Source organism: Stegastes partitus, unplaced genomic scaffold (assembly GCF_000690725.1).
Source record: "Stegastes partitus isolate 25-593 unplaced genomic scaffold, Stegastes_partitus-1.0.2 Scaffold1304, whole genome shotgun sequence".
Taxonomy (NCBI): Eukaryota; Metazoa; Chordata; class Actinopteri; family Pomacentridae; genus Stegastes; species Stegastes partitus.
In genome coordinates, this window is record NW_007579035.1 from 150,669 (window position 1) to 164,655 (window position 13,987).

Here is a 13,987-nt window from a genome sequence, read left to right on the forward strand (position 1 = left end):
CAGTAGGTATTTGTAGTATCTCTGCAGTATTAGCAGTAGGTATTTGTAGTATCTCTGCAGTATCAGTAGTATTTCTGTCGTACTTGTTGAAGAGCTGCAGCAGCTGCGTCTTGTCCTCCATCACCTCCTGACACCAGGTGTGGGCCTTGGTGCTGTAGAACAGGTAGGTCCGGCAGCACAGCTGCTCCTTGAACACGGGCCAGAACGTCGGCTTCGGACCCAGAACCTCGAAGCCGTGGACTCGTGTGTCGATGCCGCCCTGTGATGAAGAGTAGGGAGGTCAGGACCTGCAGGATGACAAGAACTTGACAAAACCAGAACTCTGATCTGACCTGCTGGCATCTCTTCACCCGGATCTGGATGATGGACCAGAACCTGGTCATGTTCTCCAGCAGAACCACTCGGCTAGCCGACGGAGTCACGTTCACCTGCAGACACAGACGCACGGTGACAGATCGGATCGAGGTTTGGGTGAAGAACGAACACGTCTGATGGGGTTCTTCCCCGCAGACTCACCGTGTTCAGCTCAGTGTTGATGTTGGTTGGGTCGTCTCCTCCCAGAACCAGAATCCGGGCCGGCATGTAGCTGGAGTCCTCGCTGGCCACCAGGATGGCAAGTTGTCTGAGCAGAGACATACGGGATCAGAGCTGCAGCGGGTTCATTCAGACAGTCTGTTCAGAGGTCACACTCTGAAGCTGTCTTCACTGTGTGTCTCTAAACCAATCACACTCGGTGTGGGCGGGGCTAAGAGCAGGATCATGTGACAGAACTTGTTTCATCACTACAACAGCTCAATCCCCACAAATCCCATCACGGCGGCTTTGAGTACCTGATGACGACACCTTTGTGCATGTAGATGTTGATGAAGTGCGACCCGGTGCAGCCGTTGGACTCCCAGTAGGTTTTGGGGTTCTTGTCAGTCAGTTTGTTAGCTCGATGGTGATTGGACGAAACCTCCACCTTCTCCCAGCATTTATCCTCCTTCAGCTCCACACTGGATCCTAAAGCAGCCTCGTGTTAGCATTCAGACATGTTCAGGTGTCAGAGCAGAACCCAGCTGGACCCAGACTCACCTTGGCACAGGTTCCTGAGGAACACGTCAAAGAAGGGGATGTTGATTGGCTGATGGCTGCGGCGGTGCTCCTCGATCTGACCCAACACCATCTGACAGGAAGAGAGCAGGTCAAGTTCCTGTTTCTACAAGATCCAGGAGCTGAAACGTACGATCAGTGATTCTGACAGGAACATGGAGGCCGGACGGATCTACAGAACCTACACGCTGCTCTGGAACAAGCTCAGCTGGCAAATTCAACAAAGAAGTATCCAAACTGTTTGAAACATCCAAAACACCAATTAAAAACCCTGAAAGTAGTGACAAACATCTGACAAATATCTGTAAATCAAACTATTCAGATTATTTGTAACTGATCCAGAACAGACTCTGATCCGCGTTGAGGCTCCAACATCAGCAGAACCTGATGTGGTGAAGCTGGACCACACGGTTTCTGGACATTCTAGCAGAGCTGCCGTCTGATCCGACTCAGACTGACCCTTCTGCGTCCTCGTCATGTAACATCAGACTGACGGTGAAATATCTGCACCTGGCTCCGCCCCCTTTCTGTTACCTGGATGCAGCCGGCCAGGACACTGGTGGTCATCTTCTTGTAGAGGCTGGCGTACTTCTCACAGTCTGTGATGAGGTCTCTGAGCTCAGTGACCAGCAGAAGGTTGGTGCTGTGTTTGTCCAGAGCCTTCACCAGAGCCTCCTTGGTGCCGAGCCGACACATCACCACGGCGTAGTCCTTGTTCAGCGACGCCAGCCGGTACAGGAAGCGGATGAACAGCTGCACCACCTGTGAGGGCATCACAGCAGGTTACACGACGCAGCAGCAGCGGCGCAGCAGCGGCGCAGCAGCAGCGGCGCAGCAGCAGCGGCGGCGGCGAGCTCACCTCTCTGTCGCTGATGAAGGCCGTCATGGAGGACAGGCAGGGCTCGATGCTCTCGTGCCACGGCAGCACGTCCTCCTGATAGTTGTCCAGGAACTTGTTGAGGATCCTGTGGGAGCAAACGGCCAATCAGACGAGGCCTTACAACAGACGCAGTGTGACCGTGAGGCGGGTCAGTACCTGAGGATGGAGAGCTGGGCGGCCCGGTCGGCCCGATGCTGCTCCATCAGACGCACCAGGTCCTGGTAGGTGTCCCGACTGCTGGTCACCTGGACAGGTAACAGGCTTTTAACACCAGTCTGGTCCAATTCCAGGAAGGACCGATCAGTACATGTAACTGGTCAGTATCAAACCTTCACACCGCTGGTAGCATCAGTATTATGGGATGGATCATAGTGGTACCAGTCTAATGTCTATGACATAGAGTCATAAAAACAATCACTGGTACCCTGGATGTGGTTCTGGTTCTGATCAGTCACCAGAGGAAACTTTACAAAGTGCATTCTGGGTAAACTTTCCAGGCTCATATCAGCATAGGTGGTGGTGGTTGGTCAGAACCAGTTCTAGACAATGGAAGGACCGTTTTAGCTCCAGAACCAGAACCATCTGTGGACAGGATCCACTCTGAGGAGAATCATTTACTAACAGCTAAAACTATGAGATATCCCATAATACTGATGCTACCAGCTGCTGACAGAGGACATGAACAGAACCAGGTCCAGTATTCAGACTGAGACACCTGGATGGATGTAGAACTGATCTGGTGTCAGGTTCTAGCAGAACCCAGATGTGTTCTTCCTCCTAAATGTCATGTGTCTATCTGCTGTTCTGATGAAGTTCTGAGGCTCAGAAATGATGGAAAAAGTCCATTAAAGTGATCAATCTGGACCCTCCTCTGTGGACTTCACGGACCTGGACCTCTGGAACATTCACAGTCTGAAGGTAGAACTCTGGTCAGTAGATAAAGGTTCTGCAGAATCAGAACCAGATGTTCTGAAGAGGTTCTGGAGGTCTGAGTTTGTGTGTCGCTACCTGGTTGCGTTCCTCCTCCAGCTGCAGAGCTTCGTCACACAGAAGCTGCTCCAGAGTCTGGATCACTTCTTTGGTGGACGTCAGTTCCTTCAGACTGACGACTAACATCTGCAGCTCAGTGTCCTTGAAGTCCAGCTGCTCACGACACTCTGCTCTCACACACACACACAGAGAGAGAGAGAGAGAGAGAGAGAGAGAGAGAGAGAGAGACACACACACACACACACACTCTGTTAACATGAGGAGCTATTATGCTAACATTACCTTTTCATACCAACGTTAGTTTTAAGTTAGAACAGCGTGTTTCCTGTAACGCTCGTGCTGTGCTCCAACCTTTGCTGTCCAGCTTGTGCACCATGGAGATGTGGTTGAGGGCGATGATGGCCAGCATGGTCTCGGCTCTGGACAGCGTCAGACACTTCTTCAGGACGGCAGTGACGTCGCAGGCCACCAGCTGCTCGGCCAGGCTCTTGTGGTTGGAGATGAGCATGATGATGACCAGCAGCCCGTTACGCACCGACAGCCTGCAGCTGCACACACAACCAATGATCAATAAGCACTGACAGGTCGCAGCCTCTGTGATCAATAACCAATGATCAGCTCACCCCTTGGTCTTCAGCATGAGCTCGATGGCGGCGGGGATGGCGGCCAGCAGGCCTCGGGAGCCCTCCGGCGTGGCCGAGCCGATGCTGGCGAAGATCTCCAGCATCATCTGGGTGCCGGACTCGGACAGCGGCGGGCTGCTGCCCACGCTGCGCAGGTCGTGCTTGCTGGCGCCGGTGATGACCTTCAGGGTCTGGCAGGGAGAGAAACATGGTCAGAACCTGCCAGGAGGTGGCGGGGGAACGTGGGCGGAGCGTTTCTCACCGCCAGCGCCAGCTGCTGCACGTGTGCCACGGACGAGAACTCCTGCATGCAGGACAGCACGGCTTTGACTCCGCCCTCGGTGGCGAAGGAAACCCTCCACTCGTACTTGAGCATGAGCACGTGGGTCAGTCTGAGCGTGCTCACCACCACGTCTCTGGAGGACGAGCCGAGCAGCTCCACCAGCAGCTTCAGAACTTTGTCCCTGCAGAGAAACACACAGCAGTCAGCACAACGTCAACCAGCCGGAAGTACTGAATTTAGCCCCAAAACGGACCCAGCAGCTGCTCGAATACATCAACATGGTTCTGTTCATCAGGAGCTGTGGAACCACAGCGACGAGCAGAACTTAACTGTTAGATGGTGTTTCATCTACTGGGACCTGGTTCTGTCAGAAACAACAAATCTCTGATCTGAAACACTTCATTCTACACAAAGAAAGTGTTTGTTTTAACCAGACCCTGTAGAACCACAACCTTCCTCCTACTGGTTCTGACCCTGTAGAACCAGAACCTTCCTCCTCCTGGTTCTGACCCAGCTGTGACCAACAGGAAACATTCAGAGAGTTTCAGGTGAACTGCAGCCAGAGTTTCCACAGAGCAGAGAGGAGAATCCATCCTACTGGATCAATGAATAGATGTAGCATGGATCAGAACCAGAGGACAGAGGAGCCCGTTGGTGGAGATACATCAAACCACTTTTAAATTTCTGCCGGCGATCTGTCCTCTGACCAGCAGGAGTACCTGTGGTGGTCATCAGCAAAACTCTCTGGTTTGCTTCAACCTGACCAGCAGCTCGATCTCAGGTTCAGAAAAGTTCCTCTTTGTCGCCCTTTTTGCCACGATGACGATGAGATGAGGAAAATAAATCTCCACTTGCTTCATAAAGAGGCGTGTTGTTGCCGTATGTGGTGAACTGAAGGCAGCGAGCAGGCAGGTGAAGAACACCTGGGATCTACCACCACTGATGGCTGATGTACGTACGACCCCCGTCTGATCAACACGGACACACATTCAGGATGCAGAAGCTTTGATACACACTGATGATAGATGAGGAATCTGGTTTTTACATGTTTGTAAAATAACAGAAGCGTTCCTGTCCTTCTACTTCCCAGCCAGCAGAGGGCACTGTGGGATCAACAGCACCATGACAGAGACTCTGAGGAGGTTAATGACCTGTTTAAGACCAACTGGAACCACTGGGATGTGCAGTCTGCATCCCAGTAGTTCCAGTAACACTACATGTACACTGATGTATGGGACCCTAGAAAGAAGAGTTAGCAGGCGATGAATATCCACAGATCTGAATGGAGCTGGTCGATAACGTCTATGACGCCTGTGTGACACCAGAACCAGACAGATGTTTAAACTTGGTGGATAAATTTGGTCTTATTTCTCCTTTGGGAGGCACTTTTTTGCAGAACTGACGGACTGTGTTTACTGAGTCGTATTCTGTCCCGGCTCGGTGTATTTCCTGGACCCGTTCCTCACCGTATGGTCTGGGCCGAGTCGCTCCTCATGGAGTTCTTCTCCTGAGCTCCTTTCTCCTCCAGCAGCCTGGTGATGAAGAGGACGGCGGCCAGCTGCTGGTTCTGGTCCGAGCCAGAGCCCGCCTTCTTCAGGATGTCCACCACCTCACCCAGCTTCTCCAGAACCGTCTTCTTGCCCTGAACCCGTGGGTTGTTGAACACTGCAAGACACAGAAGAGACCCGCTGCTATGAGGAAGTCGCACGCTGTTGTTTATTGCTTTTATTTTCTATCACATTTATTGATCACATTTATTATTTACTATATTTTCTTGGTCTTCGGCGTCTCGTCATCCTAAATGTTTGCAGATAGAAACGCGGTTCTGAAGCTAAATGTGGATTCTGTTCAGGAGCAGTTTGCTGATTTTAGATGCTTTCTCTAAAATGTAATTTTATTTATTTGGCCTTTTTGCCTTTATTTGACAGTAGAGAGACAGACAGGAGAGTGGGGAGAAGACTGGGGGAAGGACGGACCGCTGTGTCGGGGACTACAGCCCAGTACACGGGTCACCAGTGTAACCAGGTGAGCTGTAGCGGCGCCACACTTATTTATTTTTTAGCTAATTTTTCATTTTGAATGTTGGTTCATGTAAATGTGATGGAGGCTGAAAAGCCCTTAAGGCTGCTTCACAAACCCCGACCTGACGGCGCCCCCCTGTGGTGCCGCCTGCTTGTGTTTTCACCATTTTTAGTTTCTTCCTGAACACTTCTGACTCCACTCGGTTCCTGGTATTTGGAGCAGCCAGAACTCTATTCATGTCTACTTCAGACTAAACGCTTTCTGCTTTTCTGTGAGTGTCGTGTGTCTTCAGCTCCGTCAGCAGCTTTATCATCACAAGATGCTCTTTGGAGCGTCGGCTTCTCCCACCTTTCATCTTGTCCTCCAGGTCGTCGGGGTATTTGCTGTCGTCCTCCGTCGGCAGCTCGCTGTCCGTCTCCGAGCTGCCGCAGCCCGAATCGGACGGAAGCTCCTTCTTAGCCTTCTTGGAGACGGAGCCCATCGCTGAAGATGAGGACGTGGAGGCTGAAGACACTGAGGAGAAGCTCGGAGCTCCGGCTCCCGCCATGCCGGTTGGACCAAGAGAGCCTTCAGCTGCAGGACAAAACACAGTGAGACATGAGGCGGCGAGGACAGAAAAGTAGGACGGCGAGGAGGCGGAGTCTGTCTCACCCAGCAGCTCCTCGTCCTCCAGGCTGCCTCCTCCTCTCCTCAGGTAATGCTTGACGAAGGAGTGAGAGCAGAGCAGGTCGCTGAGGCATGAAGATGGCAGCTTCTGCTTCAGGTAGTGAAGGAGCTTCTTCGCCACGTCGCCGGGGACAGACAGACCAATCAGAGACGAGTCATCAAGCTCTGCCTCCTGAGACAGAGGAAGGACAGAAGAGGGATCAGAGGCACGAAACACGGCTCAGATCTGAGGCCACGAACCAGCTCTCCCTGAAACATGGAGCTACATGCTAACTAGACAACATCCAGTTTATTTCTACTGTTCATATTTATGGGATGTCAGACGGGAAGTGCTGCGACACAACTCGTGTACACCTGCAGCCCTTCATTTAGGACGGCAACATGTTGAGAGCAGAGTACAATTATCAGCAGCCAGCAGAAGATCTGAACCGGCTTCAGATCCAAACTGACTCTGAATAAAGAATAAAATAGAAAACACATTTCTGACTGTGAACCAGAACTCTGGCCCAGTCCAGTGTGTCTGCTGCACAACACAATGCACCAGAGCTTCACAACCAGCTTCCACCTTGCTGTAAGACAGTAAAGTCCTTCCTGAGCAGAACCCTCAGCTGGTTCAGAACCTCCTACCTGGTCGTCCAGGTTCTGCAGCAGGATGCTGTTGACCTCTTGCTGCTGCTTCAGCTCCAGTTTCTTGATGAAGAAGAGGATCTCCCACCACTCGGCTCTGCTCAGCGCCGCCGGCTCCACGTGCTGGCCCTCGGACAGGTAAGGCAGCGAGTAGAGTCCACCGGGAGGCTTCGAGAAGAACGTCTGGCTCACTGATAAGACACCTCAGCGTGAATGGAGGAAGGACTTAACAGTTAAAGACGACAGTTAGACACACAGCAGGTGACAGAAGGAACAGATGCAAGTGTGTGCAGGTACATCAGCAACAAACACAGTCTGGGATGAGGGTTCTGTTCACTCTGACCCCAGTGGAACCTGACAGAGCCTCAACAGTTTTATCAGAAGAAGGAGGTGAAACTGCAGCGTCCAGATGATCAGTGATGGACCTGAAGGTTCATCTACTGAACACTGGCTGCAGGAGGAGAACACTGATGGAACCACTGATTTACATCTTCAGTTATTGACATTAGTCATAAAAATCTGTTTTCACTTTCACACGAGTGTTTTTTTGTAAATTCTCATCAGAAAGCCAGATGACACTGAGCAGGACTCAGTGAGAACTTCATTTCAGTGCTGTTGGTGCTCTGCAGCACCCCCCACAGGCAGCTGCTGCTCTGTGATTGGCTCCTACCTGCGGTGAGTTTGAGCGTCTCAGTCAGCGACGAGGCCTTCTCCTGCGTCTCCTTCTCGGCCTGGCTGCTGCTGCCGCTGCCCAGGATCTCCACCATGTGCCAGTGGACCCAGTAGGTCCTGGACAGGGAGTTCCAGTAGACCTGAACACAGCAGAGCCCGTTGGATCCTGATTCCCAGTACACATGTTCAGACACACCTGCAGGAGCTACTTTAACACGAGTGCTGTGCAGCAGCGCCCCCTGCTGTGTGCTTACTGGTGTCTGCAGTTGGTTTCACTTTCAGCAAACTCATGTTTGTATCTGAATTATGAGCAGCTTATAAGTACAGATTTGTGGAACCAGACGATGGTCAGAGCTGCTGTTAGACTGGCGGTACCAGACAGTCCTCCCAGGAGGCTGATCAACAATCGGTACGACTGTCTAATGGACGAAACACCAACAGACAGAAACAACTTCACAGAGCTGAAGGTCTGCTGCTCAGTTCTGACGTAAAACCGTCCATCCATGATCTAAGCACCACTTTATGCTGGAGTCTGTCCCAGCTGACTGGAGGCAGGTTTACCTGGACAGGTAACCAGGCCATCAGAGACTCTCACCTACAGACAGGTTAGAGGCACCAGGTAAGCTCAGCATGTCTCTGGACAAAACAACACACAACAAGGACGAGCTGCACAAAACCAGTTCAGAGAGGATTCTGCCAATTCTTCAGAAGCTCTGCTTCAAAAACTCATCAAACTATTTGTAAAGTACGGTTCAGTCAACGAACAATAAACCAAACCTCAGAACATCTGGTTCTGGTTCTGCAGCACCTTTATCTACTGACCAGAGTTCTACCTTCAGACTGTGAATGTTCCAGAGGTCCAGGTCCTTCAAGTCCACAGAGGAGGGTCCAGATTGATCACTTTAATGGACTTTTTCCATCATTTCTGAGCCTCAGAACTTCATCAGTACAGCAGATAGACACATGACATTTAGGAGGAAGAACACATCTGGGTTCTGCTAGAACCTGACACCAGATCAGTTCTACATCCATCCAGGTGTCCCAGTCTGAACACTGGACCTGGTTCTGTTCATGTCCTCTGTCAGCAGCTGGTAGCATCAGTATTATGGGATGGATCATAGTGGTACCAGTTTAATGTTTATGACACAGAGTCATAGAAACAATCACTGGTACCCTGGATGTGGTTCTGGTTCTGATCAGTCACCAGAGGAAACTTTACAAAGTGCATTCTGGGTAAACGTTCCAGGCTCATATCAGCATGTGTGATGGTGGTTGGTCAGAACCAGTTCTAGACAATGGAAGGACCGTTTTACCTCCAGAACCTACCAGAACCATCTATAGACCGGATCCACTCTGCGTTAATATAATTTTCTAACATAATCGTGTTTTAAAGTTTTGAGATCCTGTTTTCCTCTCACACAGAGGACAGAAACTCGATAATTTTCACATTTAAAAGCTGCGATCTCAAACTGATCAATCAGAACAGTTATTGATTAATTCAACAGACTGTGTTTGCTGCAGCTCTGTCCTGCTGCTTCCATTACAGCGGAGTTAAACATCGGCACTTTAATGTTAACCTGTAGTTTACCTGCGGGGGACCAGTGAAACCAGTAAAGAGTTTCCTCACCTGTACAGGTGGAGATCCATCGTTGCTGTAGCGGAACTCGCCCTCGTCTCCGGTAGTCACCTCTTCATAGTCCTCCAGCATGCGGACCATCATGCCGCTCTTCAGGTTGTCCTGGACGTACTCCACATAGGCTGAGCGGCTGGCGAAGTCCGACCGTGTCTTAAATCCGTTTCCTGTCTTCTTCTTTGGTGGCGTGGCAACCGGCGCCGCGACAGCAGAGCTAACGGTGAGAGCGGCGGGTGAGGCGCAGAACCGAGGCTGGAAGATAGACCTAAGGACGGGCCGGGACACCTCCTCCTGCTCCTCTCCGCAGACTCCGCCTCCTGCTGAGTGGTGGGCGGAGCCATCAGGCGGCTGGCGATTCCGGTCCCAGCCCATCACTCGGACCAGCTCCGAGATCAGGTTGGCCATCGCCATGGTGAAGTCGAACTCCCGCTGGACACGCAGGTGCTCGGCCTGGTGGGCGGTGCTGGAGGAGGCGGGGGAGGGGCTGGCATCCTGTCTGTCAGAGCTTGACTCCACCCCCGCCGTGTTGAGTTTGTCCATCAGAGACGTAACGCACAGGTAACGCTTCACCAGAGAGAACAGCAGCTTCCCAGGGATCTGGACAGACAGGTGAAGGTTAACTCTGGGAGCAGCAGCACCCCCTGCTGGATGGAGGCATCATTTGGTTGGAGGTCTTTAACCTCCACATTAGTCTCTGTGGGAGTTTAGCTAGCAACAGGAACCATGACAATGCTCTCTGTTGCCAACATGAACTGTAGTCTGAGTGACGCCTCCTCTGGTCTCTACAGGATTAAACAGTAAGAGGCTCCACCTGGTGGAACAACCAGGTACTACAGCTGATCTATGGTACATTTACTGACATCATGGAGAGAACACAGGTTTTCTCCATCTGCTGGAGCCTCAGAACATCCTACCCTCTGACTCTACATCTACCCTCCTACATTTATCCACCTTTACTCCAAGGTTCCACCAACAGAACACTTAATGTTCACACCTGTACATCTGCAACCTGGTTACCTGAGGCAGGTGAATCCCTTCGAAGGAGATGCCATGCTCCTCTGAAGACGTGGTTTCAGCGAACAGCTCCAGCAGAGTGTAGCGATTATCAAAGTCCATGTGTTGCTCGATGCCGTCCTGCTGACTGAGAGACAGCAACACGTAGGCCCGGCTGCCTGCAGGGAACCGGGACAACGTCAACAGCTGCCGCACCTGCAACAGGTGTGGCACCTGCAACAGCTGCAGCATCTGTCACAAACATTCAGTCTATCAAACATCAGAAACACTCCTCACAACGAAAGCTGCAGCAACTGATCAATTAGGTGTCACCACATAAATGAAACTCCATCTGTTGCGTCATTGTTTCATTACAACAGTCTGAACTCTCGGATCTCAGCTTCTTCAGTGAATCTCTTCTGGTTTCTTTCCTCTGTGACAGCAAACTGAAGCTCTTCAGACAAAACAAGACATTTGAGGAAACTCTGATCCACATTTTTCACCATTTTTGAGACCAAACCACTGATCGATTTATCCTGAGTGTCATCATAACAATAATGGATTAATACATTTTCTTAAAAATTAACACACACGAGCCGGAGGACTGACGGCAGCTGGGTTAGCCGTTTGACTGCTCGTGATGTTTAATTTCAGTAGATTGAAACTGGCTCATCTCATGACTTTTAAAGGCGAGGGGGGTCCTCTGAGGGGGGCGGACAGAAGAAGTGTGAGAACCACTGCTCTACAGTCAGAAGTTTGGCGTGCTTGAAGCTGAAACTTTTCTCCAGTTAAATGAAGAATCTGTTCTGCTGCTCTGAGCTGGTTTTGGTCACATGTGGAGAAACTGGGCAGGGAGCTGCTGGGAGTTTTTCCCATGAGTCACCGGGGCGGCAGGAAGGAAACACTGATAAGATCCAGCAGAGAGCACTCACTCTGTCTGGTTTCTGAGAGCTCCAGTCATCTCTTCTGTAAAACCACTAACAGGGAGGTGTTTTGAAAATGTTTGGACCAATCAGAAGTCAGCTGATCAGAGAAGTGTTGTGTGATTGGACGGCAGAGATCTGCTATTGAAGACAGATGAACATCGAAGCAGCGTCAGCACGTCAACCTGATGTCTGTTAATTCGCCCAGCAACAATTAATTAGCTGATTGAACAAAAACAACCTAAATTCTGTGATTGTAGCTTCTTAAATGTGGTGTTTCCAGTTTCATTCCTCCTCTGTGACAGTAAACTAAAGACTTTTGGACAAAACAAAACATCTGTCATCTTGGACTTCTTGATAAACTCTATTTTGTGACTTTACTGGACAACCACTCAGCTCTTCGTCCACCTCCTGATCAGCAGCTCAAGTCTCCACACTTGATGAATCGATCAGCTGTTTGGTCTATAAAGCGTCAAAAAAAAAAAAAAAGGTGGAATATGTGCATCAGTGTTTTCTAAAGTCCAAGAGGACAAATGTCTTGTTCTGAACCCACAGACAGAGAGCAGCATGTCATGATGCAGCAGCGGTTCACTCGACTGTCAGACCTGTTCATGACGCGGACGTGGCTGTCGATGACTTTAACCCTTCAAATGACAGTTTACACGACTCTACTGCTGTTTTAATATTGATTCACGATTACATGTGAAAGGTCTCTGAGGACGGCTGAACGCTGACGCTGTGAGGTTCCAGCAGCTCAGAGGCTTTTCTCTGATCTCACAGTGACTTAAAGGCACCTCAGAGCGGCTTCATGCGCTCACAGCTGCACAGCAAGTCGACACGTTGACTCCTGCTTAGTGCAGCTGAGCAGCTGCTCCTGCAGGTGGCGCTCTGCGTTTCTCGCAGCTCCACCTTCAGCTCAGGACTGTTTCAGAGCGCTGCCTCCGGTGCTGCTGTCAGTAAATGTGCTGCAGCTTTGTCGGCCTTTACTTCAGTTGCATCAGATGTAGAGTTAAAGTTGAGGTTTGTACCATCAGAAAACAGAAACAGTCGTTCAGGTGGAAACTCAAAGAAACGTCTGTTCACGCAGGAAGCAGCTGAATGACCACACGCGCCGACAGGCGACGGGCCTGCATCGGTCCATGACTCTGCTCATTTGCTTCCTCTGTTGCACAAACTGCACCAAAGAGACGCTTCAGTTCAACGGACGCACAACAAGAGAACCGACCAGGGCAGCTCAGTCTGCAGCAGCATGTTCTGGAGATACCTGTCGGCCCACAGCGCCACCGGGACCCACCTGGCACACACCTACACACACACCTACACACACACACACACACACCTACACCTACACACACACACACACACCTGTACACACCTGTCCTCCGAGGCGATCAGCTGTTTGGTCTCTAAATTGTCTGAAAATTGAGAAATGTAGCAAAGGTGACAACAAACATCTCGTTCTGTCGGAAGAGGAACGAAACCAGAAAACATTCACTGAAGCGTTGGTCTGAAGCGTGAGCTGCACTCAGAGTGTGACGAGTCGCAGTAGAACCGCTCCGACGCTGTACGGAGACATGACGTCAGTCCAGCTCTCTGGACGGTCCAAGTCTGTTTACATGGCGTGGACGTAGACTGTGAGGAAACCTTCACTCAGTCACACTTGGAGTTCTGATTAAAGCTGAGTCAGGTCAAGGTTGAGCAGCATTCTGACCTTCATTTTTGATTTACAGACCAATTGTAGATCAATACACTGATCAGAGCTGCAGTCTGTGCTTCAGCCTGAATTCGTCCAATCAGAGGGCAGGACTCGTGCTATTGGCTGCGCTACTCGAGTGTGATGAAGTTTACCTGCGTCGTGCGATGCGAGCGCCCGTAGCATCTTGCCGGCGCTGCGCCTCGTCTGCGTCTCCTTGTTGCACAGCAGCTCCATGAGCAGGTTGAGGGCGCCGGTCTCCTTGAAGACGCCGACCAGCGAGCCGATGCTGGCGTAGGCGCTCAGCACGTGGATGGTGTGCATGATGTTGATGGAGAAGTCGCTCTTCTTGGCCATCTGCTTCCTGGCGCGACACACCAGGTTCTTCACGTCTTCCTTCATGTCCGACAACTCCACCTCGTCGAACGTAACGTCGGCCGGGAACTCGGCGGCGCTCTGGCCTCCGTCGGCCGCCTCGCCGCCGCGCTGCATCTCCTGCGGCTGTAGGGGGCGCTGCGAGTCTGTCTTCCTCTTGCCCAGCAGGGTGGGGCAGTTGGCATACACGTCCTCCGTTGACATCCACATCAGGATGTTCTCCGGTTTGGTTTCTCCAGAAGAAGAGCCACCCGACCCACCCACACCCGAGCCGCCTCCGCCCGTCCCGGCCCCCTCGCTGGCTCCGCCCCCCGAGCTGGAACCATCGTCGATGGTGACGAGGCACCAGCGAATCAGGTACTCCGTCTGGCCGTCGTGGGTTCTTCGCTGGCGAATCAGCTCCTCAGGATAGGCCTGCAGCCGCGGGCCGAGCTGGACCAGCAGGTTCCCATTGCGGCGCTCGCCAACCATGGTTGCTATGGAGACAGAGAAGTGGACATGAGGAGGAGACACCA

The 13,987-nt window shown here is 51.5% G+C and overlaps 2 protein-coding genes across 3 annotated transcripts in view; both read right to left on the reverse strand.

The window, feature by feature from the left end:
• LOC103369567 (cullin-7) overlaps window positions 1-1,978 on the reverse strand; it is a 4,510-nt gene extending 2,532 nt beyond the window's left edge. Inside the window, exons 1-7 of the mRNA XM_008298315.1 lie at window positions 1,952-1,978; window positions 1,627-1,854; window positions 1,075-1,165; window positions 831-1,002; window positions 517-622; window positions 333-428; window positions 84-259 (exon numbers count right to left, since the gene is read on the reverse strand). Coding sequence (XP_008296537.1) covers window positions 84-259; window positions 333-428; window positions 517-622; window positions 831-1,002; window positions 1,075-1,165; window positions 1,627-1,854; window positions 1,952-1,978 — 896 coding nt within the window. The remainder of the gene's footprint in view (window positions 1-83; window positions 260-332; window positions 429-516; window positions 623-830; window positions 1,003-1,074; window positions 1,166-1,626; window positions 1,855-1,951) is intronic.
• LOC103369563 (cullin-9) overlaps window positions 1-13,944 on the reverse strand; it is a 28,199-nt gene extending 14,255 nt beyond the window's left edge. Inside the window, exons 1-13 of one of the 2 annotated variants that reach the window (XM_008298311.1) lie at window positions 13,253-13,944; window positions 10,506-10,660; window positions 9,483-10,085; window positions 7,854-7,995; window positions 7,184-7,374; window positions 6,542-6,728; window positions 6,239-6,463; window positions 5,335-5,533; window positions 3,848-4,049; window positions 3,586-3,776; window positions 3,314-3,504; window positions 2,981-3,129; window positions 2,129-2,217 (exon numbers count right to left, since the gene is read on the reverse strand). In XM_008298311.1, the coding sequence (XP_008296533.1) occupies window positions 2,129-2,217; window positions 2,981-3,129; window positions 3,314-3,504; window positions 3,586-3,776; window positions 3,848-4,049; window positions 5,335-5,533; window positions 6,239-6,463; window positions 6,542-6,728; window positions 7,184-7,374; window positions 7,854-7,995; window positions 9,483-10,085; window positions 10,506-10,660; window positions 13,253-13,943 (3,215 nt within the window). In that variant the 5' untranslated portion in view covers window position 13,944. Of the gene's footprint in view, window positions 1-2,128; window positions 2,218-2,980; window positions 3,130-3,313; window positions 3,511-3,585; window positions 3,777-3,847; window positions 4,050-5,334; window positions 5,534-6,238; window positions 6,464-6,541; window positions 6,729-7,183; window positions 7,375-7,853; window positions 7,996-9,482; window positions 10,086-10,505; window positions 10,661-13,252 lie in introns of both variants that reach the window. The other variant, XM_008298310.1, reaches the window with a different exon arrangement.
• Window positions 13,945-13,987: the final 43 nt, after the last annotated feature.